Raw genomic sequence first — 26,471 nt, 5'->3', positions numbered from 1 at the left:
TGCTCGGTTTTCATATTTTTTCCTGGAAAAGTGCGGTGGAGAAGAGTAGTGTGCCCATTTGTATCCATGATGTTTCTATCTGCCAATATGAACACTGAATCATTTTTTAATTTTAAACTTTATTTATCAAAGGGAGACTCAATGAGCACAATGCTCATTTTATGTCTTGTGGCCAACACAGAGATGGAATAAAAAGAGGAAAGCGAGTTATAAATCTCCACCCCAACCTTTATATGCACAACAAGTACTGTTAGTGTGCACTTGCATGGCAGTCCACACCCAACTCCTCGTGTAAAGCTTCTCAGTGTTCATCAGAGTGTATATGAACATGAAGCAGGGTGCGGCTTCGACAGCCTTCTCTAAAGAAATAAAGGGGAAAAAAGTACACCCCATTTGGCTTTGTATATTAATACTGTTGGAAGCCATTTTTTTTAAATCAGACTCTGACCAAAAGATGGAAGGCGGATATAATTTCATAGGCTCATACAAGGAAGAAGGCTGTACATCTGTCTGCCTGAGTGTGTGATTGCATTTGCATAGAGGTAGCAGGCGTGGGTTTGTCTCTGTGAGAAGCCAGGGAGATCGTAATACTTGATTCCTATTTACAAGCTTTGAATGCCAAATGTCCCTTATGATTGGTTTTGGGGGATGACTTGTTCCAGCCTACCAGTTGCAGAAAATGTTTAGGAGAAATAGCTTTCTTTCCTCTGTTTTTTTTATTTTATTTTTTATAAATGCCACTCCTTTTTGTGTCCTTTTAATGTGTCTTTGCAATTCAGCTTGCAAACACCTAAGAGTCAAGCAAAAAACAACAACAACAACAAAAAAACAGGTTATCTGATTGATGCTAGGCGTGTGCTTTAATCTCGAGGAGTGCTACTTTACCACCGCATCCCCACTCTTAAGTGTTTGGGCTGCTGCTATGAAAACAGAGAGGGAGGCAGAATGTAGATCAATATCCCAGAAACACACCAGAGACATTCTATTTTATTAAACATTTTCCCATTAAGGCGGTGGTGCAAGTGTTGTAGATCATTCCAACAAAGTCGTAAATCACAGACAGACAGCGGTATTGGAAACAATGGGCAGAATCAGAGGAGATTACAAAGAAACAGATATTTGGTGTTTGCACTACAGGGAGCCCCGTGTATCTTGTTCTTATATTACCACATATTTCAGCTGACGGATTGGTTTAGTGATAGTGTAGCATCAAAATCATATTGGGTTTATCACAACACAATACACATCTTCATGTGACAGACAATCGCTAATCACTTGTTTCTAATTTTATGCAAGACTGACTGAATTCATGGTGGTTTTAGATGCTTTCCTACTGTTCACAACTGAGCAGAAGTTTGCTTGTCTAAATGGAAGCTCATCAATGACAAAACTACTACATGAATCCAAAGCAGATTTAAAGCTGCACTGAGAAATATAAAACAATAATGAATTATATGGTTATATTAACCCATTAAAACCGGGAAAGCGGATATGTCGTTTTGTAGTATTTGTATAAGCTCTCACATACTTTTTGAATTTCATTTCTATCTGCTACAGAGGCTGAAAAATCTATTATTTAGTAGAATCGTTGACACTTCTGTTGAATTTCCAGAAAAACTTCAGGTTTTAGGAGCTTATTTTAAAATCGCCCAGAGGTTTTACAGGTGTTTTAGGCCTAAATGGGTTAAGCGGATACACTTGTAGAGATGAATACACCTAGATACTTATAACTTGGCACCATCTCGATGTCCTCCCCACAGATATTCACTAGCTGAAGAGGGGGCTTGAACCTGTGGAAATCTCTGATCATTTCCTTAGTCTTTGAGGTGTTCAGTAGGAGATAGTTCTTGTGACTCCAGTCACTGGAGGCTTTTATCAGATCCCTAGATTCAGATTCCTGTCCATTCCTGACACACGCCATAATAGCAGTGTCGTCGGAGTACTTCTGGATGTGGCAGGACTCAGAGTTGTATTTGAAGTCCGCTGTGTACAGTGTGAACAGGAGTGGGGCCAGAACAGTGCCTTGTGGAGCCCCTGTGCTGCTTATAAACGTCCCAGAAACACAGTTCCCCAACCTGACATACTGTGGTCTTCCTGTCAGGTAATCTGTGATCCAGGAGATGAAGGAAAGATCCACTCCCATCTCTGTGAGCTTGTTTAAAAAGTATGTTGGGTTGGATGGTGTTGAATGTGCTTGAAAAATCAAAGAACATGATTATGACATAAGCACCAGTTTCCTCCAGATGAGCAAAGGCACGATGAAGCATGTAGAGGACAGCATCGTTCACTCCCATGTGTTTTTTGTATGCAAACTGCAGGGAGTCGAGTTTGTCTTTGACTTCAGCTCTCAGTAGGCGTAGAATCAGCCGCACCATCCAGTGTGGTCAACAAAAACAACTAATGGTCCATGAAGCTTAACTTGGACATCACCTATAGTTAATAGCTTCTTCTGCTGCCCGAGCTCATAAACATGCCTCCCGGCTGCAGAAACATGTAACTTGCTTCGTGTGCTTTGGTGAGTGTGTCTAGCGCCATCTAGTGGGCTCCATTAATAAAGCAAATGGTTCACAAAGCTTCGTTGTCCCTTCACTAGTGGTGTGTACTTTCAGGTACTATGTTTCCCTGATGGAGCACCAAACAGTCTGGCATGACTGAAGATGGGGTCTAAAAGGGTGGCACTTCATTTCCTCGACAGTTACAGGGCAGTTTGCTCTGCTCTCAGTTGGTGTTAACATAAATATCTTAAGTGAGAGAATGCACACAGGCAAGAAATATCCTACTATTTGCTCAAAAATATCAAGTCTTCCAATATGATTCATCTTGTGGTCCCTCCATGTCCTCAAATCCTGAATAGCACTTTACTGCTCATGCTTTTCTGTGCTTGCTCAATAGTTTTGTCACTTATAAACTTCCGTACAACGATAGCAGTCGTTTAAGAAGAGCAAAGAGCTTCTCACTGGCTTTTATTCCAAAGCTATGATGTTTGAATTTATATTCTTCTTTTCTTTAGATATTTTGCCTGTCTTCTGTCATTTGTTGTTTACACCTATTAAGACATGAAAAACACTTTTTTTCTGGTGCTCATATTCACAGGGGCACAGAACAAGAGAGCAGGTAGGGGGTTCAGTGCGTTGCCCAGGGCCGCTTCAACAGAACAGATGGCTGTTGCTGGGATCGAATCTGTTACTGTTTGGTTCCAGGGTGTTCTCCTCAAGCACTGAACCACCCTGCCACCGAGTTCGGATTGTACTTTGTTGGAGGCCATTTTCTAAAGCAGATGGGAGGTGGCTGTTATTTCATAGGCTTGTACGTTAGAGAGCAAGCTGCTAGATCTGCCCGTACAATTTGTTCTGATAGTATCCTACTCATTTCCTTTGTGCTTAACATGATTAATCAAGTCCTGTCATGGCAAAAATTATTTAGAAAACCCTTTAATAAAACAGAAGTGTTATGAAATACTGTACATGAACAAATAATTAAAGGCGGATAAGAGAGAATGCGCAGATATAAGAGAGCCAGACTCCCATCCTCTTTTCTTCAAGTCTCTTTTCTTCTGTGTAATATTCATCCTGACAAAGCAGCAATTTAAAATTATTGCACTGTCTCATTGTGAGTCTGGATGAGAGTGTCTACTTGAATGCCTGAAATGTAAAATGTTACCATCTTCATTACTTTTGGAATTATGTTGATTTTATTTTTGTGCCGTTTTATTTGTGCATCCTCCAAGGATGTGGGAATAACAGGACAGAGATTGAATGCCCCTGTATAATCATAGCATCTTTGTTATTCATATCCATCTTTTCACAGCAGTCTAATCCACATGCATATTCAATGTGCCGCGGACAATCAGAGGTTCTGAGCAGACAACATGCTCAGGTCCGCAGGGAGGTTGTTCCCTGCTTCCTCTGTGCTGTTTGTTGACAGCAGCTTGATGAAAATGAGGATAGTGGAAAATTTTATCACAGAGCATAAAGCGGTGCTGCAAATAAAAACATTTTGTGCGCATATAAATTATGCTTTTTTTTTCTTTTAATATATCACAATATTGCATCAGTATCTCACGAGGGTATGCAATATTGTTGAAATTATGTCCCATTGATGCAAACCAGTCATATCGCCTTGTGTATTTAATCACTGTAGATGCCAAATTCCTGTTTAAAACATTCCCAACAGCACATAAACAGTATAAAGCTGTCAACTGTGCAGTGCATTAAGTTAGCCTGAACAAGTGTGCATAGAAACAACTGCTAAGGTTCAGCACACATAAAATGATATGAAAAAGTAGTCTGGACAAAAACATGATAATAACGTAGTTCAGTTTACACCACCTGCCTACAACTGTAGATGTTAGAGGAACTAAAGTATAATTAAAGCTTGTACAGAAGGTCTGAGGCCTACGCCTGAGTGACAGGGGCTCTTATGAACCCACGAGGAGATGCAGAACGACCACAAAGAAACAACTACAAAGAGATGCAAAGAGATTCACAACTATGAAAAAGGGCAAATCAACAACAAAGAGACACAAAATGACAACAGAGAGACAGAGCAACTACAAAGAAACACAAAGTGACTACAAGGAGACACAACTACAAAGAGACACAAAATGACAACAGAGAGACACAATGCAACTAGAAAGAGACAAACTGAGGGATCATAATTAAAACTACAAAGAGACACAAAATGACTAGAGAGGGAAACAAAGCAACTACAAAGAGAAACAAAATGACAACAGAGAGACACAGCGCAACTACAAAGAGACACAAAGTGACTACAGAGAGACACATCAAAACTACAAAGAGACACAAAGTGACTACAAGGAGACACAACTACAAAGAGACACAAAATGACAACAGAGGGAAACAAAGCAACTATAAAGAGACAAACTGAGAGACATAATTAAAACTACAAAGAGACACAAAATGACTACAGAGGGAAACAAAGCAACTCGAAAGAGACAAACTGAGAGACATAATTAAAACTACAAAGGGACACAAAATGACTACAGAGAGACACAGCGCAACTACAAAGAGAAACAAAGTGACTACAGAGGGAAACAAAGCAACTATAAAGACAAAATGACTCCAAAAAGGGACAAACAACTACAGACCAAAAATAACCACAGAAAGACCAAGACAAGCAGTGAGAGAAGCACACAGTCTGTGTGTCTTGAGTTGGCGGGGCCTTTTACTTGTCCGTGCCCAGGGGCCTCTTGTCTAACAATCTGCCTGTGCCACCGCAAAGTACTTACTGCAGCTTCCGCTGAAGTTCTGCATCGAGGCTTGCATCAATTTGACATGATTGATGACAAACAACTCGGTCATGTCAGACGCTTCGCCAAAACTATTGGGTCCTCTACTGAAAAACTATAAAACTCTCTAATGCTAAACATCACGACTCTTTAGTCCCAAGATTGACACACAGCATCTGAGGAAGAGGGAGAAAATGGAAAAATGGTGTCTGGATGTTTGATTTCAGAAGCTTGCATCCAAAAAAGATGACAAAGTCTTTTTTTTAGATATTTAATTAAAAAGAGTTGTTTTTTTTTTCCCCTTTCAAATACTGCCCTTATTTCTGTGACTTTCTGTGCTGGGTTTGCATTATAGCTCCTGCTGTTTATTTGATAACATTTAGTTGAGCACTTTTATTTTGAAATTGCTGTATTAAAGGAGCAACATCCTTTAGAGGCTGGCCAAACGTGTGTCTAATCCTCATTGGATAACTGACAGATTCAGCCATATTGTGGTGTGTGTAGAAGCTGCATGTTGTCAAATTCTCCAAGCCTCCCTGCTGAAGGCTCTTTGCCAAAATATTTAGGTTGAATGAAATGCACTCTTCTAGTAAGTCGGCTCCTGTTGTGCTTCTATTTTTTGTAAATTGAGTCGGAATCAATTTCAATGAGTAACAAACTTTAATATTTCCTCTGACTTGTAAAACGTACAATTATGCTGTAAGAAAATTAAAAATGGATTTATAATATAAAAGTAAATTATCTCAAGCTACTGAAGTTTTAAACATTTAGCTGGATATTTATCACAGTTGACTTGTTGACTATTAAAGTTGTTCAGGACACTATAAGCTGAATTATTTAAACTTTCACTTAGAAAGTTTGTAACACAGCTTCAGTGTTGCCAGTCTTTTGAAAAGACCTCAACCTTATAGCAGGTCAGACTCCCCCGGGAGACTACCTGGGTTAGCAGTACTGTGAGTAAGCAAAAGCCTTGTGAGGGGAATCTGTCATGTCTGCCTGCAGGTCACATTACTGACTCAGCTCTGCCTTCAGTTCAACACTGATCTCAATATCAGCAACGTTACTCCGTCAGCCTAAAGCAGTTACAGTCGCCACACATTTTAAGCAGCCATTTGAATTTACGCATGCAAACACGCATTTTGCTAATATGTGGCGGTGAGCTGTGATGGTTGGTGTTTTACAAAATGGAGATCTCATATGACATGTTAAACATGTGCATTTTGTCTGTGAAATGACTACACAAGTAAATGTTGATCAGAATAGCAGTTAAAAGTACACTGTAAAAAATGTTTGTAGAAATTACAGTTAAACACTGTCAAATTGCATCAGAAATAGGGTGTAAAATTAAAAATTTAATATCACCGTAGTAAAAGCTTTTAAATACCGTAAATCATTCATTTTTACTTTTATTTTTAGGGTAATCAACAATTACCCTAAAATAAAGGGACTACTCAGTCTAGATGACAGTTTTTGCTGATATTTACATTTAAATTTACAGTAGAAAACCCGCTCACTGTGTTTTTTACAGTGACGTTCTGGCAACCACAGCTGCCAGTATTTTACCGTAATTTACACAGATTTTTTTTTTACAGTGTAGGTGGTGGGTGCTAAATTTTTTATCCGAGGATTGCAAAGTCATGACCCACCCTAATCTGCATCTAGTAGGTTAGTTAGGTTTAAGCATGCAGATTGACATTGGTAAGGTTAGAGTAAGAATATCACAATATAATACAACATTCTTGATCACGGTTCACCTGCACAAATCTCATTTAGTATGAGTTCAAATGCACCAAACCATTTGACAAATCCAAGCTCTATTTTCTATGAGTCAGCTCACATTTTGGTCTAAATTGCTGGTATTTTGGAGATAATCATAGCTTTAAGACTCATTTACTGGGAAAACATCCTGAAACACCATCACTACTGCTAACTTCTCCCACCTGCCAGACTTCATGAAAAAAACAAAACAGAATTGGCAACCCTGTAGCCAACAATAAAATCATGCACAGCGGGGTTCCACCGGTGCTGGTTACATTTGGCAGACCTGTATCCTCCTTTCCACCAAAGCAGGTGATGCACCCCGGAGCGCAGTGCTCAAATAAACAGAATGTCTCAGAAGCCGCCTCATCATTGTACACCAGATGCACGAGAGCCAAAAGATATGCTCCAGGAGTGAGGTTTGCCAAAACCAATTGCAGGAATGTTATTTTCCTGCTGTTGTCATAAAATACAAACTGCTATCTGATCGTAGAACTCATACTGAACGATGAAATGTGAGTGCAATGCAAATGTTAGGCTTAGGCTGCGAGATTGGTATGTGTGTCTGTGGATGGGTATGTATTTGTGCCTCTATTTGCTGTGGCAAACAGCCATGTAAAAAAAACATCTGTATGTGTATCACTGATTGTTATGTTTGTGGTATTAATTTGGAAAATGACATTTAGGATAAAGTTCCCTTCAGCGTTTAATGATATTTTCCTCTTTCCAAACAAAGCAATGAAGCCTTTGCCATGTCTGCTGCTACATCTCCTCATTTCCACGGCTTAATTGAAACTGGTGTGCCCTATGTGTGTTGCCTATTTCATTTCCAAGTCATAACAAACAAATCATTTACAAATGCTCTTTGTCCTGAAGCTCATTTGAAGGCGCCAGCTTCGCTTCTTTTATCCCACCACATAGAAAGAGTTTTCCCTGGGAGTCTAGCGATTGTATTAGAAGTAAAGTCATCTGCAGTATTTATTTGGTCTGTCCCCCTCACTCTCCCCCCACCCTCATAGATTAAGCTTCAGAAGCCGCCTCTTGGCAATTAAATCTATCAGAGGGCAGCAGAGAGCGCTCTGTCAGAACTGTTCCAATAATTGCAATTTAAATGAATATGGATTTAAAAAAAAAACATTGACAACACACAGCCAGTTGTTCTGTAACTTGGGACTGACTTTCTCCCGTCATATTTGTTTTCGTCTCTCCTCGGATGAGCAGGAACGTCTCATTTACTATTCTCTTTCTGTCTTTTTACAGACACATAGAGAACTGGACGGGATTGCAGACTCTGAGAGACGTCGATATGGAGCTCTACACTGGACTACAGAGACTGTGAGTGTTGATGCTGTTATCTGGAGGGGAGGCCCATGATCGAGACACCTCATGTGTTTCACTCCTACTGTGTTGCAGATGTAGAAAAAAGGACAGTGGGACCTGTACTGCTGTTAATCCCTGTTTTCCATCAGGTTGCCTGCTTGCTCACTGCAGAGGGGCCAGTAGTTTCCTCCTAACATGAGAACAGTAATTCAGCTGAGAATACAAGTGGCTGCAGCAGCGCCGTCACCGGATTTAATGTCCGATACTTCTCTGAATGTGACATCCCGGCTAATTCTCAGAGGAGATGACAAGGTGTTAGTCAGGGTGCGTAGAGGGAAGAGGGAGTGAAGGGTGTGTTTCTGATCCTAACACAAGCTGATGTTTAAACAGGCTTTTAATTCTCGACAGTCACACGCCGGTGGAACATCCCCTCCGCTTTGCTTAGCCACTGATCAAATAATGCTAAAAAGCAGCAGGGAAAATTGAATTAGGGGTCCCTGCCGTAGTGTTGATTTTCTTTTTTTTTTTTAATTCTCATCTCTTCACTTCTTAAAGCAATGTTACGCTCCTTTTCCTGCTTTGCTACCCTACACTATGAGGAGGCCACATCCTTTACATTCCTCTCACCCCGCCGATTCTCCCTTAGCCACTGCCTCCTGACTTACTCGTCTATTTTTTTCCATCTCTGCAGAGAACCGTATTCTCCTTTGCCCTCCAAAGTCAGAGCTGGCCTTTCCCCTGATCCCCTTGATCCCTCATCAGGGAGGCCAAGTGCAATATCTCCACCACAAAATTAGCATTTTTCTCATTACCACCGCCTCTCTCCTGCTGCCTTGTCTGGGGACGCTGGCTCCTCCCCGGCTGGAGTCGGGCCTTCCCAGGGAAGGCTGCTACCTTGTGTGATGCTGCCATGTGGGGCTGTTAGCTATTAGGGTTGAGTGAGGAAAAAGTCACACCAGGATACATTACATCACCATATTTAAATGTTACCTAATTAATCTTTATTTGAATCAAAAGAAAAAGGATGCAATAATTCATTCAAATAAATTGCTCCTAAAAACCTTCAACGGTTTATGGTAAGGCTGGTGATTTTTTGAGTTTTTGTGTTGTCGACAAATTCCATGAAAAGACTAAAACCATGGTTCAGGGTAATAAAAGAACATGTCAACCAGTGCAATGATGTGACTCATTGATGTCTCTTTAATAGCTGTTAGACAGCACTGGAGCTCTATGGCACAGAGGAATAAGATATCACACTTCAGATACACAGGAAATACTTGTTAGTGGGATCAATTCAAGAGTGTAATTTGTGGTGGGGTGGACACAGGGGACATGTCACTTTTACAGCAGGCAGTTATGGACCCCGTCATGTTTTTCAGTTGAAGAACTAATGTTTTTTTTTTTTAGCGATCAAATGTTTTTATTCAGAATAATCACACAGGGTGGCAGAGCACCATCACATGAGTGCTCTTTCAAATGACAAACAATATGCTAAGACAGGAGGAGGTGTCTTGAAGAACTAATGTTATAACTCAGGTTCCAAAAAGAGTTGGAAGAAAAAAGAAAAGTGATCATTTTGGTAACCCTTTGCACAGTTTTCCATTGAAAATATGTCACATAGACAGTGTATTTTATATTCAGAAATTGTTAAACCTTTTTTTTTTTTCAATATACACTCTGATTCTGAATTTGATGCAGTCTGTTACAAAGCTTCACAACTTTTTTTTGGAATTGCTGTTGTATATTATAAAAAACAAACAAGATCAACTGCATACACTACAAACAGGGAAATCAGACAGAGTATTGAAATGGGCACTTAACTTAAAAATTAAAGCTAATATAAAAGATCTGCATAATATCTTTAAAAGTGCTAACAGTAGTATTATAATGGAGCTTGGATTTTCTAATTAAAACATTGTAAGAGGAAATACATTATGAAATCTAGTGCTCTGTAGGGTTTAATTAAGTTATGTTTGACATTGAGATTAAAAAAAATGTTACATTATTACATAAAAAACTTTTTTTACTCTTCACTAAATCAATGCAGGTTGTTCTGTGTGCCACAATGCCACAATTTTGGCATTGCATGTTTGGAAAGGTTTTTATCTTGTTTTCATCGCATTTCTACCTGGCCCATATTTTCAAGGTAGTTCAATAGCATCCTTCAAGAAAAAAATGTTTTGCTGAAGGGCTTTGGTCTTCTTACTGGTTCTTTGCGTGGTTAAAAAAAACAAATGTCACAAAGAGCATAAAGACCCTGTGTTGTCCCTTCTCCTCTTAGTGAATCGTGTTCTGCTCTGGCCTCCTAAACGTGTCTAAGACCTCACATTAAATCGAGCAAGCATCAAATAACTGCTGTTTACAGAGATGATTGTGTTCAATATAATTGTCATCACTGCTGGAAGGATAATAACCACATCTCAGCAGCCACCCTTGTATATTGTTGTGCTAATTTCTATGGAGTGAAATAAGAGTGAAGTTATTGTTAGTAATATGTTGGGGAACCCATCAGGAGGTTTCCAACAGCCCCACAAACACTCTCAAAGACCCTTGAAGGTCCCGGAGCCCCACTTCAGGAACTTTTGGGTGATGAAACGTGACATCCCAGTCCAACACCACAGAGGCGTGATCAGACTTCTAGAAGGTAATTGGCACCAACAGCTGGGTATAATCAGCACACTGCGTTATGAGGCGCTCGCTGATGATGTCGATGACTTCTTTTAGAGAGAGACATCTGTGATTACAAGATTAGAAGTCATTACCATTGTAGCCCAGAACAGTGATTCCCAAACTGGGTTGCTGGGAATACCAAAACTCCTAGAGAGGATTCCGCGGGGTCCCCAGCAAAATGAGGATTAGTTTAATTTCACAGTTATTTCACTCCATACAAGTTAACACAATGTAGAAATGTGAATGCACGCTGCTCTAATCAGAGGTTTCACTCGTTTGACAGTAAAGACACACAAGTTCACAAGTCTTTCATCAAATGGTGGTTCAAAGTGAATTTCAATTTCAGCGCCAGCTCCGCAGCGTGAACACACGCAGATTGAAGTTGAAGTAATTGAAATAGACTGTGGACTGCAGCAGCAGAGGCTAGAAGATGTAAAGAAAAAAAGATGTATTGAAATGTCATATGAGACCTCCATTTTGTAAAAATGGTTTATTTGCAGTTTGATTTAAATGCAAAAAAACATTGTCAAATGGGAGAAGATAAAAAATGAAACTCACTTGGACACAATAGTGACAGAAGTGTCATAAAAGTCGACCAAAATACTGGGAAAACAATCAAGATGAGCAGCAGACAGGCACAAGAACAATGACATGCAGAAATAATAAGGAGAAATAAATGGGGGGGAAAAATAAAAAATGGCCTTGATGCATGATGATCATAACACTGTGGTACTGTGTGCATGTACCCACGCAGGGAAGAAAAAAGTGGTGGTTTCATCTGTATTTTATCATTTTTTCCATTGCAGAACTATCATGAATTGTAACCTGAAGGTGATCCAGGCTCGAGCGTTCGCTCAGAACCCACACCTACGCTACATGTGAGTAAATATTCTATCTTTGACAAACATGTTTCCCGTGCTTTCAAAAGATTTGTTATGATCTGTAATGCTTGACAGCTTGTAGCGTATGACTATAGATGAGTTAGTGTTGAACAGAAGATGATGCAGTTGATAGAGACTGGCTTTGGGGAAAATTGTGGCGCTGCCATTACTGTCGCAATGGCCGCACATCTTAAATGAGACATCCATTATTTGCCTGGGATAATTGGATTCCTATCTGCCCCGGTTCTTTGTGCTTCGGTACAGCAACATGCCAAAGACGCAGTTCCATTTAGTCTGCACTCACCAAATGGACAATTTGTCCAGGAGGCCGAGCATCAGAGAGCTGTGCGAAGAGCAAAGTAATTTCTTTAACAAAGGCTGATGTGTCACCGAATGACAGCCTGTTATTCCCCAATTTTCCGGAGTAAACACGGTGAGGAACTCAGTCACAGTCTTTTACCTGAACACATTGCCATTTGCAATTTCCAGTTGTCAGCTGAGAGGCAGTTTGGTCTCTCTTTTCTTCTGCGGATGACTGCTGTTAGGCTTGAAATCTGTGCACTTTGCACCGTGTGTGTGTGTGTGTGTGTGTGTATGTGTGTGTGTGTGTGTGAGAGAGAGAGAGAGAGATAGCAACAGCAGTTCATAATGTGGATGCAAGTAAAGGAAATTCATTATTTGACATTTGAGAACTTTACGCCGAAAAGTCATTTCACAGCCCAGTCACAGGAAAAAAAAATGTTGGCATTGTACATTTCTGCAAACCACAGATATGTTAATATGAGATGTTTTTTGGCACCCTTTAGAGCTGGTGATGCTGTATAACTCCGTGGAGGGATAATGTTACATGGTTAAAACAAATAATGGAATTTTACACAGTAGACGAGTGTTGTGGTCATGTCCCTTGTGGATATATGTATTTACTTCTGTATGCAAATATGTCATATTCCAGGTCACCCTCTACATCGCCCACTGCATCCAGTATAATCTACAATAAACTGCATCCAGTAGTTAAATACAGAAGTAGATTTTTATTCCTTGACATAAACCCTGATCTTTTTCCTAACCTTAACCAAGCAGTTTTGGTTTCTTGACACAACCAGAGCCTAGTATTACCAGGGGACCTCATGTGTTTTAGAAAAACACACAACATTTTTATGTGGTTCATTTGCACAGGATAAGACAAAATGCACCCAAATCACAAATATGCAGGCTATTACCGCTTACATTTCTGCAATGTTACATCACAGCATCTTCTGTGTTTCTAGTTAACAGGGAAACCATATGACTTGTAACACCAGAAAAGCCAGAGCCTACAAGAGACAAATATCTTATCATTTAATTTGATCATGTGGATGGACATTTTTGTAAAGTGTTTGTTAAATCCGCTGGAAACCAGTGGAATCACTTCTTGATGGTTGACCAACCATTTTTAAGGCGCTTCATAGTTAATGCAGTGATGCCAGGCTGGTTCAATAATGTCATTTAGCAAGAAGAAAATAAGAGAATATCAATATTGAGTAATGTCATAACTGTGAGAACTCAGTCTGACATTGTATCAACCCTTCCAATTTGCAATATTTTCACATGACCTCTGTGTTGGTATAGTAGTTTGTGATGGAAATTTTACAAATTGACAAAGCATGGCCATGGACATTCAAATGGTATTAAAATCACAGATGGCCTCCACAATTATTACACATTACTAAAGATCCCCAGGTAACACAAGTACTAGTGGGGAATGACAATGAGTAGCAGCGGTTCAGAAATAGCCACTGTACGTATCTGTGGTTTACAATGCCAACTTTTTTTTTCTGGCGACAGCAAATACATTGCCTTACGAGCTGACTGTTGTGTGTCGGAGTATGTGTGTGTGTCCCTTGGGTGGGCATGTGTGTAGAATTCTTTAAAGTAAATTTTGGCTTGTCTCTTTATCTAGTTAGGTGATTGGTAAAGCTAATCGAGCTCATCAACATTTAATGAAAGTTTATTAAATCCTCCCTTCTCTTTAATTGTCTCGCCTCAAGATGGATTTACTAACACTAGACTAAAAACAAATAAATGATTGTAACCTTCTCAACCCTTCCTCCCTCGTTCCCTCCCTCTAAGCATAATTGCTGTGCAGTGGTGGGGACTTAAAAAGATCTAAATTTGCAAAGGTATAAAAAAAGATTTGATGAGTGGGTGATGATGCTGTTTTTCCCTTTGTTCTCACCTGTAGTGTAATGACAAACAAAAGTGTGAAGTAAATGATTATCATAATGCAAACAATTACAGAAAAAACAAAAATAAATCCTCCACAAAAGTGTTAATTTATGCGCCCCCCCTTAAAGATCTCATATGAAATTCTCTTTAGATTCATGCTAAAAATGTGATGAATGCTGATCCACAAATAGAAAATGATAAATCAAGTCACTTCACTACATCTTCACTTCTCCCACATGGAGCCATTTGCATCGAGAGCCCCACCCAGACAGCTTGTGACAGGCTCCTTTTGTGGTCTCATTAATGCAGATGGACTGTTGCTAGGTGACACCGAGGATGATGATGTCAAAGAAGATTAATTATTATGCCTAAGCTTAGCCTCAGAGGGCCGACCTCATTGATGTCTGCGTCAGAAAGGTCTGCTCAAAGCCCCGGCCATCACATGCTCAACTGGTTGCTGCTTTGTGAGAAAATTGAAACATGAATCCGATACTGTAAACCAACACCCTACCCACTTACTCTCTCTGCTCAATTCACATTCTTCCAACACATGTATCATACATTATTTTGTATGCACAGTATGTCTTCCATACATTTATGTGACAATTGTACAGCAAATGTCCAATCATAGCAACTGTCGGTAGGCACAGCGGCGTTGTCGTGTTGAAGCTGTGGGCGTGGGGTTGTAGTGATACTCTCCACTCATATGTGATGATATAAATCGGCTTCCAGACCAGAAAGCAAACATTGTGGTAAATGGGAATAAGGCCATTTATAATCCTACTTCTGAGTTAAAGGTCAAATATTGAGATTTAAAAGTGTTTTTTGATTATAAAGCAGGTCTTGGTGCTATTTAAATACAGTGAAGATATCAAAATGCTCAATCCACAAAGAAATTCACACAGCTTGTATTCAGAAACTGTACCTTCTAGAGCCGCATAGACTTCTGTAAGGTTGTGATGTCAAAACAATACTATTATATAGGCAAGCACCAGGCGGCAACTTCCTGGTCTTGAGCAGTGAAGCAAACCTGGAAGTGTCTCAAGATTGCAATCTTTCAAAATTCCAACAGGGGTCGCCAACAGTGGTTGCAAAAGAACTCCGGTCCTATCTATCTCAATACAGAATGAGACAAAACTTGATTTATTACCTAGGAAAAAATTCTGGTGGCAACATTATGATTTCAAATGCTACTTTCCAGTCTTCTTCAAGACAATATGATATTAATTGTGTAAATATTGGTCTAATTTAGAAGAAAATAGATGATAAAAAATCTTATGATTTGGGGTGTGGCTAACTTGTGTGTGCTCGCCACGTCAGCAAGCTGTCAATCCGGATAGAAACAAAGCAAAACAATGCGTATCCACGGTACGTGTACATCTAAATAGTCGTGAACTTGTTTGTCATGTTTTTGTCTCCGAATTTTGACCTTTCACCTTGTGTTTTCATTGAATGAAAGTTTATTTGAACATTTTGTCTAGTTCAGTGTTCAATTGTACTATAAGACTCCAAGGATTAGGCTGTTCAATTTTTCTGTCAAGTAACGTACATTTTGTTTTGGGGTAAAGAATTTATTTTTAGATTCACCTGTCCTTGAGCCTCCCCACTACAAATATGGTCTCTTCCAAAGTCCAAAGATTTCGACGGATGTAAAGCAAGATGGCGAAAGCAGTAACGCTGAACTCAATGCTTCAAACAGGCAGTCAACAAACTAATGGGTGACGTCACAGTGACTACGTCCATTATTTATATTTTACAGTCTATGGCAAGCAACTAATAGTGGCTGTGATGCCACTGATTTGCATAAGGAAACAGGCATCTGTGAATCATTGGGTATATTTTTATTAGCATAACAACCCACGCAAACTTATTTGTTTCATTATGACAATTTGATCTGTTCTGTTCGATAACGTTTAAATTGAACTTATCTGAGTTCCTGGTGTTTTTCTTATGTGCTTCTTGTTTTATGGCAGCACAACGGTGTGGTTAAGGAATGGTTGGGCCCAAAATAACACCTGGTTAGGGTTAGGGAAATAATGTGCTTTGGGTTAAAATGTTTTACATGAAAATATACAACTAGCAACAAAATGTAAAGAGAGGTGGAGATTTTCAGAACTAAGAGACTTCAGAGAATCTTTGGATGGTTTCTGTTTTTGGGATAATGGGCCCTCAGACAAATGGGTTTCCAGTCCTGTGAGAAAATTCTCCTTATTTATCAGTCATCTGAACAATGGCATTGGTCTGTCAGGTCATATGAACTCCTCATAAATGTGTTCCCAACTTTAAAGTTGTTTAAATGAATCAATCAGATACTTTTTACTTATATAATGTACAGACAGCAACAGTTAAGTAAGAAATGGAAGTGAAGAAGAAATGAAACAATGGAGAGAAATAAAGGGTCAATAAGGTGACGCCCCAATATTTCTACCAAAGCATTCTTATGAACAATTCAGACACAAATGTAAAAACTCTGTGTAAACACAGCTTTGCAGCTCTGACAGCCAGCCTAACAGATGTCGAAACAAACAAACAAAAGTACAGTACAGCTTACAAGCTCCAAAAGCCTGAGTATTCTCACCAAAACATCTGCCTGCTTCATTAAAAATGAACTCAGCTATATTTAATACCCTTTTTTGTAGTCTTGTTTATTTTCCTAACACTTCTTGTCAAAGCATCGGTGCTGTAATGATGAGGTGACCTCTGCGGGCCCGCTTTATTTTATTTGAGCCCAAAATAAAACTAATTACAGTATACCATATCCCGAGGGAGTCATTTATTGTGATCAGCAGGATGCTGGTGCATAAAGGAGCAGCAGAGATTGAATTCATGCAGAATCCAATATGTTCAATAATTATTCCCCTGCTGATGTGTCCTTGAGCAAGACACAGAAGCTCTCATTTCCAAGACAACTCAGATGAGAGTATCAGCTGAATGACATAAAGGTAAATATACATTGTGCAAGACAAAACAAAGCTCCAGACTGTGATTAACTCTCCAGCATTAAATCTGTGTAACATACACTCATGGCACAAATATTTGAGCAGCACTCTGAATTAATGTGTTTGCAAGATGCAAACAGAAAATCAACAAACTGTTATATTTACTCTGAGCAGATGTATTTCTGGTGAATGATTTACAATTAGTGTTACAAGCTGAGATTCCAAGATCAAAATCACTACGAGAAGCCAGTTATTAGAGTCAAACAAGATAGAATCGTACACTTTCTGGTCTGTAACCGTCTCCGTGCTCCACTCTGGTCTCATGAATGGAACAGTATGTTTACAGAACATCTGTACAATGATGTATAGTAGGTTATGAAATGATCTCAATAGGATCCAGTAAAGAAGGTTCTAAATAGTACGACAGATGCATTATATACCACAAAATATAGAACAGTTCAAAAGTTTAGAAAATGAAAGAAAATTTGAATTAAAATGATAATCACCACTCGTGTCTTGGCTTTGGTGGAACGAGCTCCCTACCGACATCAGGACCTCAGACAGCCTGAATATCTTCCGCCGCAGGCTGAAGACCTATCTCTTCCAACAATACCTCGGTTAAGTCATGGTCGCCTAACATATATATTATAAAAAAAACCTCTTAATCTTTTCTCTTCTTTTCTTCTTTAACATATAGCACTCCTTTAGCGATGACAGTTAGCTCTTAAAGTTATGTACTTACTTGATTCCTATGGTCTATGTCTCGTACCATCAGGTTGAATGCACTTATTGTAAGTCACTTTGGACAAAAGCGTCTGCTAAATGACATGTAATGTAATGTAATGAAATGTGTGTTAATGCTAAATAGACCAGATTAGAACACGGGTACTATGCAAAAGATCAAGACCACACTTCTTCTGGGTGGAGAGAAAAACTGGATATCCTATAAACAATCTGACATGTGTTTAGATTATCATTTTGACATGTTCGTATGCATGTATTTCTTCCTAAACAAACGTTTATTATAGCTATAGACAAATTTATTAATTGTCATTATGTTCTTAGACTTGAGGGCAATTGTGAAGTTTCCGAGTCACAAGCTCATTTTTCTTATTATTCCCACACTACATGATAGCAGCACACATGTCCTTTGTATTTTAACAAAAGTGAAAAATGATTTGTGTGTCTGCCCCGTGATTTGGCTCCAACATTGAATTGGTTCTTCCTTGGCCCATGCTAAATCCTTCCTCCAAATTTCATGAGAATTGGGCCAGTACTTTTTTTCCTTAATCCTGCTGACAGAGACACATAGAACAGACAAACAAACTGTACCCTAACTAGGTCTGGACAATTTGAAAGTGATATCTAATTGCAATTATTTTGACTGACACTGCAATTTAAATTCAGGTCTTAGGTGAATGACGGAGAATATTCATGTGTCATATGTGACTTAAATGTAAGTGTGAAAGCCTCACTTGCTTCAACAGCTTATCGTCATTTTCCTCTTTCTGTCCTTGCATGACCGCTCGCTTCTCTTGGCCTTGGCGAGGATGCAATGCTGGTCTGGTTGATACAGCCGGTTAGCTTAGCTTAACATAATAGGGAAACAAAAGGAAACTGCAGATAGCCTGTCATAGTCCAAAGGTCCAGCCTGCTCCTCTAAATTTCACTAAGTATCACTTCATGTCTTTTCTAACCTGTACAAGTGTAAAAATGGCACATTATGGTTAAATGTTGAAATTATGTGCCAGACTAATTGTTGGTGTTGATGTCACAGTGAGAATGCCAGGAAATCAGTGGCCTCCATGCAGTGTAATCTGCAGGAACTGAGGCCCTAAAACTATATTCATGGTGTTTTAGATAGAGTATACATAGAGTAAATGGGGTATTTTCTCATTTGAGGACAAAAGGCCTTTCATTGGCAAGTGTTTATGGTATGAATGAGATAAGAAACATTCACATCAGGTGCCGTAATTCCTTACATTAAGTGCAAAGACATAATAAAATTGTCTAAATCTGTAAAACCTATTGAAATGGTAATACAGCTTTTTCCTAAGTTAATATTCAAGTTGTATATAGCCATATAATTATTCTCTACAGGCTCTAAGTTCACTTTGGTCCTTTTGTCTGAGAGGGTTGTGACAGAGTTAAGATATATATCTGCTGTTGCAGCTTCTTCACATAAAATGGTCTAATTTGGCAATGAAAATGTGTCTGCTAACTTAACGCATACGTGCAAATGAGTCTATTTATTAATATTACAGTGAAAAGTTTTTTTTCCCATCGAGCAATTTTAAAATATTTCTGTGGGATTTTTGCAGTAAATCCCATCTCACCAGTTGTTGTGTCTGGAAAAAGTGATGAAACAGTCGCGAACCTCTTAAGTACCATAAGGGGACATTAAAGGAACAATCAGTAATGTTGTAGAATCTTTGCAGAAAACGACTGAACTCAGCAACAGTAAGTTACATCAGTAGCTGTGGAGATGTCAAGCTGTCTTATCTGTACTCCATATTTTATTTCTTGCGTGTCCAACCTATGATCCCTAGGCTGCCACGTTTGTGTGCCACCAAACTTTGCTCAGTTTTATTTGCACTCTTGTAGAAGAAAATATACAGCAAAAACACAGAAGGAAAAATGGTTCCCTTGGCTCTCTCACGTCTTAATTTCACACCACACAACAAAATAAAATAGACTGTTTTTCCAGTAATAGCTCTTTGTTATTTGCAGGCCCTCAGCGTCATGGGAACAGGGTGGGTATAAGGGTTAGGGTGGTGGAGGAGACAAATTTCTACTTTTCTGCTATTCCATCTAACTAAAAAGTCCATATTACTGGTTAGTGAAGCAGTGAATATGTACTGATATGTCCTTATTATTAGAGCTTTAGTTTATAGAGCGTGAGTCAATAAAGATAATTGTATGACAGGTTTTAATGCCTTTTGCTACACTATTACAGGCAGTGTTACCTGTGCAGTCGAACTCAATTTATGAGGGTTTGACTGGTTTAGACAAGCATTATTGTCATCAGTGTAACTGTCTATTTTCTTTATGTGGCTGTATGTCATTTTTTCATTAAAAGTGGTGGTTGTGTTTTCTTACATTCCAGTTAGTTTCTTTATTTAGTTATATGTAAAAAGAACTAAATAAAGACAGGACAAGAAAAATACCCCATGCTACTAAATTATTATGTTGCTAATTGTGGTGTTTAAAGAGACATTAATTGATTGCTTTCAGTCGCTTACCAAATGCATGAATAACACTGATGACTTAGATAATATCACACTCGGTTCCCTGAACACAAATTAGTTAAAGGTGCAATTCCTGTAAAAGTAATTCCTGGCCTATTGCCAATAGGGGACTACTATGTTGAACCAATTCAATTTTTTTTATATTAATTTTTTTATATCAAATTGTAGTCAAGAATATAAAGTTCACAAATAAAGATTGAGACATTAAAAAATATTCTGACAATGTTTTCATCACATTAAACACATGGAACAGAAAAATATGACATTTAGTAAAAATTTACATAATTTCAGGGGAATTTTTGATTTAAACAAACTATGAAAAATCAACATATCCATATATATCTTTCTTTTTTTGACAAAGTATGTAATTTAATAAAAACCCACATTAGATTACATATACGGACATGATTCTTTCCCATTAGAATTACTGTATTAATTGACTTGAGTGCACAATCATCCACTAATGGTGGAAAATGAAACACAACTTTACAGCCATCAGTTATTTAAAAGAGAAATAAAAGATAACTACTCACTAGCAGCAGGACAATATATGACTTAAAATAACAAAATAACTCTGCTATCTTATAATCTATTTTATAAAATGTGGGGCATTGGTCTATAGTTTATGTTTTAACTTGTTTCGGTCAGTATTAGAAAACCAGCAAGAAAACTGCAACATTAAATCCAAATAACGGCGCCAATTGGAATGTTTTTTATACAGTTTGTGTTGTTATTAGTTTTGCTAAATACATGTTTTCTTATATAGTCAACATGTTCCACTTTAAGTCCAGCACCAAACCTCATCTCTTTACTGCTTCCTCCAGCAATGACAGCCACCCCAATATTTCCTCATCTCTCTTTTGATATGTTTTCTTTTGCCACGAAACATGGTTACAAATCTTTACCTTCTTCACATTGAATCTTTAAGTGCTTCATTCCAAACATTATGAAACATTTAAGGCAACCGGTCTCACCACTGAGTTAAATCAATCACGAACAGAGAACAGTATCTTTTTTCCCCAAATGCTCTCTAACCCGTACACTTTAGAAATCTCCTGCAGTAGTCACGTAGTGTTTCTGCAGAAGTTTAGATTCCTGAGATCAATTGTCGTCGTCTTTGTACTGAATGGACTCTCTGCTGCTTCTGATTAGTAATAGGAGCTTTACTCTCACCTGCTGAATGTGATGGTGGAGATATGAAGGACAAGAGCCCTTGTGAAATGTCCTCAGATAATAGTAATTGTATGGAAGCTTTAATCCCCTTCAGAATTTGTGTTAAGATCAAACACACACACACAAACACACATACACACTTGGTGCCACACAATAAAGACGTGAGTTGTGCATTGCTGCTATGGAGATTTATTTTCCAGGAATTAATTGTGTTATCTCAGCTCGGTGATGGGACTGTACAGGGTTAGCTTCATTATCATTAAATCATTATTGGCTATTGCTCATTGTGGTCTCCTCTGTTTGGGTCTCTCCCACACTCGCACAGTTACGAGCTTCTATTCAGTGGTGATATGACCTTGCTCTGCACGGTCAGGCAGTCAGAGGACGCATGCCGTTGAAAAATGGTCATACGGTGCAAGATTGTGCCCCAGCAGTAAAATGCAGTGGTTTCACTGGCTGGCCCCGTGTGAGGACATGCATCCACAAACACTTTTCCCCCTGTGATAACTGTATGTGTTCTTGACCGTCGACCTTTAACATAGTCTGAATCACTCTTGTGGGCACATGGCCTGTGTGTTTGCTTAGACCTTAAAGCAGGGGTGTCAAACTCTGGCCCGCGGGCCAAATTTGGCCCGAAGTGTAATTTTATTTGGCCCGCGAGGCAATACCAAATTATCATCTTATTATTGTACTATAAAAGCTGACCCGCCAGTATTATACGCTGCATTTACAGCTAATACTACAAATCCCACAATGCCCTGCTGTTGTTTTGGCGCGTCAATCAGGACAGGACCCAGAAACGCGCTCCTCTGTGACAGTCGTCATAGCAACCTCAAGCTAGAGCTGTCTCCGAGCTACCCCTTCCCAAAAATGGCGAAAAGAAAGGCAGAATTTATTAACCTGTTGAAAAAGTTTATTTTTATATTTAAATCAGGAATCAGGATGCAAATAGAAAAGAGGCATACGATATTTATTTATTTTTTATTTAATAAATTAATGACATTGATGTGTTTTTTATTTGAAATTTGATTTTGCATGTCTGCACTATTTAGTTATATATTGTATGTTTATGATCATTGCTGGTTCCATATTTAATGTTAAAGCAAAACATGTTGGTATATATTAAAATGTTTATTTGTTCAATGTTGGCCCGCGATTTTATTCAAGTTTTTTGAGTTTGACACCCCTGCCTTAAAGGAATACCGTACTGGTCTCTATACAATGACACTGATTACTAGATGGCCTGCACTTTCATCACCCGTTTCAGGAAAAATACTTTTTTAAGATTTGAAAGTGGTGCTGTTGAGAAAAGGTCCCTAAGAAACTGAAAAGAAAGTCCAGGATAAGTTTTTTTCCTTGAAGCCTTTCCTCTTGAAAAGGGAATGAAACCATTCAGTGAATCGTGTTGCCTAGATATAAGATGTCCTGTCAGACTCTTCAATTGGTCAGAATTATTTAACTTTGCAGTAATCATTTTTGAGATGATTTTGTTTTTTTCTGCATTTTTGCTCATCAGGAATTTATTTCATCACACAAGCTACCAGCAACTCTGTACCTGTAGGTTAAAGTAGGCTAACTAGATGTTTGTAAAGGCATTTTCAAACCACGGGATGGAACTGAAAAACTAAGTAAAAATATGGAAAATACTCTGGCGACTTTTCACATTCAAACATTTTGCAGCAAGACTGACGCGGATATTGATATTCTGTGCATTTCACTGAAAATTAAGTTTCACACCATAAAATAACTTGGAAATGAATGATTCTTTATATGCTACACTGACATCGAAGTATGCTTAGCTTTCTTTTGTAGGCTAGTTGCCATCACAAGCCCAATGAGATCTCCAACCTAAATAATAGCAGAATAGAGTTTGTCAATCCCATCCATAACGACACATATGAGCGTTTCATGGCTACTGCGGCTCATTGTAAAAATAGCACACACGTCATTATAGATGGATAGATAGATAGATAGATAGATAGATAGATAGATAGATAGATAGATAGATAGATAGATAGATAGATAGATAGATAGACTGACTTTATTCATCCCAAGCTGGGAAATTACAGAAACATACATACACATACAGTTAGCGGCTATAAAAAAGGCTGCAGTTTCAGTGAATTTAATGCCGGAAGTGAAGCACTTATGAGGGTGAATGAGCCATGGAAGTTACGTAAAAAACGGAAGTTACTTAAAAAGTGTTTTCACACGGGCCTCGAACCCAGCTCTCTTGGGTGAAAGTCCGTCATTTGTTATATCCTCCCACCCAGAGTGTGACATCTGCAATTCAAACTCGATCATTAAAACCAGTCTGCGGGGGAGACCAGTCTCCACAAGCCTGTTCCACTGCTGTACTTCCTTAGATGTTGCTTTTATCTTTGTTGTCTTTATAATGTTGATTTTGCAAGACCAAATGTACCAGCAGACTTGTGACTTACATGTAGCATCAGGCAGGATGACCTTTACCTCTGATTACACTTGAAGATAATAGCGGGCTGCTAGCTAGGTTGAGACCTGTCAGCGTTATTTCAACAAACGTCCTGTTCTGCTGCTCCCTTTGATCTCTCCATGTGTCTGGGTGTGAATAGCCAGTGTTCTTGCTCTGTTACTATGACATTCATCTCACACACATTTATTCTGCACTCAAAGTACTGGTGGAAATGGAGTCAATCAACAAAGACGCCACTACAAGGTCTTGGGCTTTCAAGTCATTTCTGCCACCGCTGGGTCCAGTTTTCTATTTGATGCTGCTGGCCGGCCAGGCGTCGTGCTTGTCCCCGCCTGTGTCAAATTAAAGGTCAGCGTCTGGATGGTGAGGCAAGTCTTCCCTTTATTCCAGTGCAGCCGAGGGAGAGGCCCAATAAATCTGGAGGGAACGTTGTCACCAGGGAGGCGGAAAGGTCACTCCCCATAGGGAGAAGGAAGTGGAGAGACTCTCTCTAATTAAATCTTCCCGGCTACGTGTTTTTTTTTCTTAGACTTTTTTATTCCTAAATGTCACTTTCATACTCGGGTCAGCTGGCCGGCAAGCCAACAACCTTTAATTAGAAGTCTGATTATTCTCTGTTTACCTTGTCGAGGCTCCTCAACTCTGCTTTCTCTCCGGCATTCCTTTAAAATAGACTTCTTTTCCTCCCTCCTCATTTATGTCTTTCTGAAAGAGTTACTCCTTCAGGTCTTCAGGTAGCCTATTCACTTCAGGCACTGGCTGACTCGGAGATGAAACGGTTCTCCAGATGACACCTGCAGTCTCTAGTGGTCCGCCTGGCGCTTCCACAGGCACATAAAAATAGAGCTGCGATCTCAAAGGTATAAATGAATGCTAAATCCTGATATACTGCCTGTGTCAAGCACCTTACATTCACATTTGAGGCAGTTAGCTGACACTCCATCCCTGAGAAAGCACGATGGCTCCAGTGTAACATCGGAGGTCAGTGCTGTCTTGACTCTTTGGACGTTGAAGGGAGTGAAATTGACTCTTTTTTTTTCTGAGACGAGTTCTGCAGCCATGATGCTAACCCTGACCACTGTAGACAGGTCAGCTTTTAAGTGTGTATGAAATTTCTCCTTTTACTCAGCCTCAAAGGCAAGAAATCAATTCTTAAAAATGCGGATAAGCATTTATTGTTGAAATTAGTTATGAAATAAGTTGTGGCAATAGCCCAACAGTTTGAAAAGTGAAGTCTAACCATTCTGGAGAACAGCCAACTTTATATCCAGACAAACTGGTTAAATTTGTGAGGAAGAAATGAAGCAGATTTTCCTGTAACCTACGCAAGTGTTTCATTAAAAATGCTCAGTTGTACTGTGGAGCTCTTTGGGTGAGTACATAGACTGTAATGTGACATCTTCTTAAAAGTGAAGCCAAACATCTTGATTGCTCCCTGGTGGCTGACTGCAGCATAGGTCATAAACCCTGCCCCCTTAACCTTAGTGGATGGGACATGAGCCAAACTAAAAACTCAAGTTAAATACATTTTCCCCAAATATGTGTTTTGTCTTTTTTAGGTAGTTCCTGTCAGTATCACTTTTTGAAGGTTTCTTTTTTTCCGGAAAAGTTTATTTATTTTTTTACATTTTGAGGGTAACTTTATTTTCCTCTGGATTTCAGTCAGTCACAGTTTTAAACACATGGTTAATGTTGTGAAACAGTCACATTTCGGTTAGCTTTAATCACCAAAAATTACTTGGTTATGTTTTAAACAATATGGCGACACACAACTTGATAAAGTTTAGGCATCAAACCATGGAGTTAGGTTTAGTAAATCTTTATTTTAGGTTAAGGAAAAGTGTGCTTTTAATTAGTTATTTTGGTTTCAATGAGCTGTAAAACTGGGATCTAACTACATGATTGACAGCCCGCATTGTGCTCTGATGGGGTCTGGGTTTTGGGCGGGAGCTCTCTATTGCGCAGTCTCTGTTTCCAAATGAAGTCAACAGCACAAGATGGCAGCGGCCATATCAGGGATATTTTTGCCTCACTTTTTTTTTTTTTTTTTTTTTTGTGGGAGGAAATGTCACCCATATTTTTTTTTAAGTGTATAGGGGGCAGTGTATGTAACAGTAGGAATACAAGGACCATGTTTCATTGAGATTACAGCTGCAACACCATGTAGGGGCAGGGACGTAAAGTGGGGTCCTAAAACCGGGAAATGGGTTAGCATTTTTGCAGTTCCAGTGTCCTCGTTTCAAAGTCAAAGTTCAAATGAGTTTTTTTGAGTGGGCTTTTGTGTAAGCTGCTTGAAATAAGGTCTGTGGTTTACACACGCTGAAGAGATTTTCACGCTTTGTTCTACAGCATAAAAAACGTCAGTCAATGACCCACTCCATTTTTTAGCTTTTACATGTCTTAACTACACATCTGTGGTTGTGTCGATATAGCGTTGATAAAATCTTTTTGGACATATTCACTTACGCAAAGTACTCAAAACTGCTTCTGTGATAGTTCCTGCGACAGAGCCACATTTTGCCATCGTTACACACACACACACACACACACACACACACACAGACTCACAAGGTGAAA

The 26,471-nt window shown here is 39.0% G+C and overlaps 1 protein-coding gene across 5 annotated transcripts in view; it reads left to right on the top strand.

Moving 5' to 3' along the window:
• Window positions 1–26,471, top strand: part of ntrk3b (neurotrophic tyrosine kinase, receptor, type 3b) — a 215,610-nt gene that overhangs the window by 29,969 nt on the left and 159,170 nt on the right. For all 5 annotated transcript variants that reach the window (XM_059350870.1, XM_059350868.1, XM_059350867.1 and 2 more), the window contains exons 2-3: window positions 8,267–8,341; window positions 11,803–11,874. In XM_059350870.1, coding sequence (XP_059206853.1) covers window positions 8,267–8,341; window positions 11,803–11,874 — 147 coding nt within the window. The remainder of the gene's footprint in view (window positions 1–8,266; window positions 8,342–11,802; window positions 11,875–26,471) is intronic.

The sequence above is a fragment of the Centropristis striata genome, chromosome 2 (assembly GCF_030273125.1).
Source record: "Centropristis striata isolate RG_2023a ecotype Rhode Island chromosome 2, C.striata_1.0, whole genome shotgun sequence".
Lineage (NCBI taxonomy): Eukaryota > Metazoa > Chordata > Actinopteri > Perciformes > Serranidae > Centropristis > Centropristis striata.
Note: the sequence above shows the minus strand (reverse complement) of the source record. Positions and strands in the feature narration are given on the sequence as shown.